Raw genomic sequence first — 2875 nt, forward strand, 5'->3', positions numbered from 1 at the left:
CAATATTTCTTCATAGAAAACAGGATTAAAGCTCATCGTAAGCTGACTTTTTCCTTTGGGAAAAGCTAATTTATCCATCAGGCAAAAAGTTAAGAGTTGCTTACTGTGTTCAGCCTATATATGTTTATTATCTACATCTGGTTGATGTTTTACTGAATTGTGATTTTTTTTTTTTTTAATAGTGGGTGATAGAGCTGCCTCCTCTATCCAAAATCTGGGCTGATTTCCATCTGCGTTCTCTGGTCTCCTTTCCCTCCTCCCCTGGCTCCCCTCCTACTCACCACTGTGGTATAAACTGCCGATTTAATGAGGTCATGCTCCCATGCCAAGGGTCGAGGCAAAAAAATCACATAATAGGAGCAAATGGGATTTGCCCTTTCTGCTTTTTTATTACTGACCTAATAAAATTTGTGACATAACGAATCCCACATTACGATTCTCCAAACCTTTTCTATTCAGGAAGCCTGCTGTCAGACCAAGACAACCGGAGGGACACTTCTGACTGCAAGCAAGCGCTGGGGGGATGGGGTTGACAAACTGTTGCCCCAGACCCTTGTGCATAAATTTCAGTTAGAGAAGAACCCAGGAACGGAAGCAAAGGGAGTGTGCTTGGAGGCATCTTCCTTCTTCCCTTTTTGTATCGAACATGTGATGCCCCCACTACAGCCAAAGAATCTGCAGAGAGTAAGGGCACTGGCTGCCTCCACCCTCTGGACAGTCCTCTCCCGGGCAGAGATAGAGATTCTGTCACACGTCACAGGCAGATGGCTATTCCTCCCTGGCATGCCCCGGCCTCCCACCCCTGGGAAAATAGTCAGAGGTCCAAGGATAATTAACATCATAGATCAGCACTCAGAAGAGTCCTACCCCCATGGAGGTATCCTCCTGAAACCCAGAGTCCTGGGGATGGGAGAAAGCAAAGGAGCTTTGATGCTCTTGGGGCTAGCATGGAGACTGCTGGAAAAAGGTGCCTGTGGTGGGAACAGGTGGCAGCTCTTAGGTGACCATCAGGGACAGGCAGTCTGCTGGGTTGTAAGGATGGCACAGACTCCTTCGAGGTGGCCAGGCTGGGGAGGAGGTGAAAGCATTCTTCAGAAGGTGGTGGTCCCAGTGAGGGGGACCTGTTTGCGGCTGGGTTCCGGTTGCAAGGGCTCCTGCTGGCAGGGGAGCGGAGGGCATATCCATCCTGCCCCACCTCTGCTCTTGAGAGCAGTGGCATAATAGTCCAGGGGTTCTTCTTCAGCACCACCAGCGGCATCCAGGAGGCAGCAACGCAGGCAGAGAACCCGTTGGAAAGAACGGCGGAAGTTGTCAGAGAGGAAGCCATAGAGGATGGGGTTGGCACAGCTGTTGGCGTAGCTGAGGATGAGGGACACGTGGTTGACCGTGGCATCAAGGCTGGTCACAAACAGATTCAGCAGCTGCACCACGTAGAAAGGCATCCAGCAGAGCACAAAGACGGCTACCACCATCAGTACCAGCCGCGTGATCTTCTTTTCGGAGCGCCTCCGCTGCTGCCAGCCGGCCCGGAGTGCCACGGCCCGCATCTTACCCACAATAAGCAGGTAGCACAGGCCGATGGCCAGAACGGGCAGCAGAAAGCCCAGCAGGAAAGTATAGACCACAAAGACCGCTGACCAAGCCGGGTGCGGCCAATGCAGGTTGCAAGCCACCGCCTGGCCGCCCCGAGCCGTCCTGGTGTCTGCGAAGATGGCAATGGGCAGGGTGACCAGCAAGGACGCCAACCACACGCCCAAGTTGATCAGCTTGGCCACGCTTGGTCTCCGGTAGGTGGCGGCACGAAGAGGGTGTACCACGGCGATGTAGCGGTCCACGCTGAGCACCGTCAGACAGAAGACGCTGGTGAACATGTTGAGGCCATCCACACTGAGCACGGCGCGGCACAGCATAGACCCGAAGGGCCAGTGGCGCAGGGCAGCCGACGAGGCCACGAAGGGCACGCTCAGCATGAACAGCTCATCCGCGATGGCCAGGTTAAGCAGGTAGATGTTAGTGGCCGTTTTCATCTTGGCGTAGCGAAGGATCACAAAGATGACCAGGGCGTTGCCCACCAGGCCCACCAGGCACACCAGCGCGTAGATGAACTGGATGGCGACCATGCCTGCTGCCCCCGCATCCCCGGTCCCCGCCGCTGCTTCCTCCTCCCCGGCCGGGGCGCAGCTGGCGTTGACCGCTGGGGACCAGGCCTTCTCGAGATCTTCCTCGCCCCCCGGGGGCAGCGTCGGGGAAGCGCTCATGCCCAGGGGTGCCCGCCCGGAGCTGCGGAGCGCAGCGGAGCAGACTGGGCTAGGGCTCCGGCGCAGAGGCACGTGCCTCTCCCTGCTCCGCCTGAAGAGCCGGCGGCAGGCCCGCCGGCAGCACCCTCCAATCCCGCGCCCCAGTCCCCGCGCCCGCGTGCCCCGCCCCGTTCGCCCACCTCCGCTCCCGGGCCGCACTACCATCCGGGCCCCCGCCCGGGATCCAGCCCCGCCGCAGGTCTTCCTTCACTTTAGATCCGTTCACCCGGCCCCGTGGCCTCTTCTCCAGCCGGTTGCCGCTCCCTCCCCCTGCTCTGTACTCTGCAGCCACGAGGCTGGAGCGGGGGAGGTGGGGAGGGTCCCTGAGTCCTCCGTTTGAGTGACGCGGCTCTGGGGATGGCAGGGAACTAACCTGGGGGTGCGGAGCCATTTGCCAGGCGCTTGACGTCCACCCTGCCCCCCCCCCCCAACCCCTGTGAACCTCTTGAATACCTGCAGGGTCTGTACGACTTTTTTAAACTCATGTCACTGAGGTGGATACTGAACCTCCTGTAGGCATCCCGGCAAGTTCTAGGTCTACAAGATCCAGGTCGCCCCCTCCCCGCACTCTACGCAAC

General features: G+C 58.2%; 1 protein-coding gene across 1 annotated transcript; it reads right to left on the minus strand.

The window, feature by feature from the left end:
* Positions 1-364: 364 nt before the first annotated feature.
* On the minus strand, positions 365-2563 carry SSTR4 (somatostatin receptor 4). The gene has a single exon (XM_082745743.1). It carries the CDS (start codon positions 2460-2462, stop codon positions 1092-1094), a length of 1371 nt encoding a protein of 456 aa, XP_082601869.1. The 5' UTR covers positions 2463-2563; the 3' UTR covers positions 365-1091.
* Between the last annotated feature and the right edge of the window lie 312 nt (positions 2564-2875).

This window comes from Mustela nivalis (assembly GCF_964662115.1).
Source record: "Mustela nivalis genome assembly, chromosome: 8".
NCBI lineage: Eukaryota > Metazoa > Chordata > Mammalia > Carnivora > Mustelidae > Mustela > Mustela nivalis.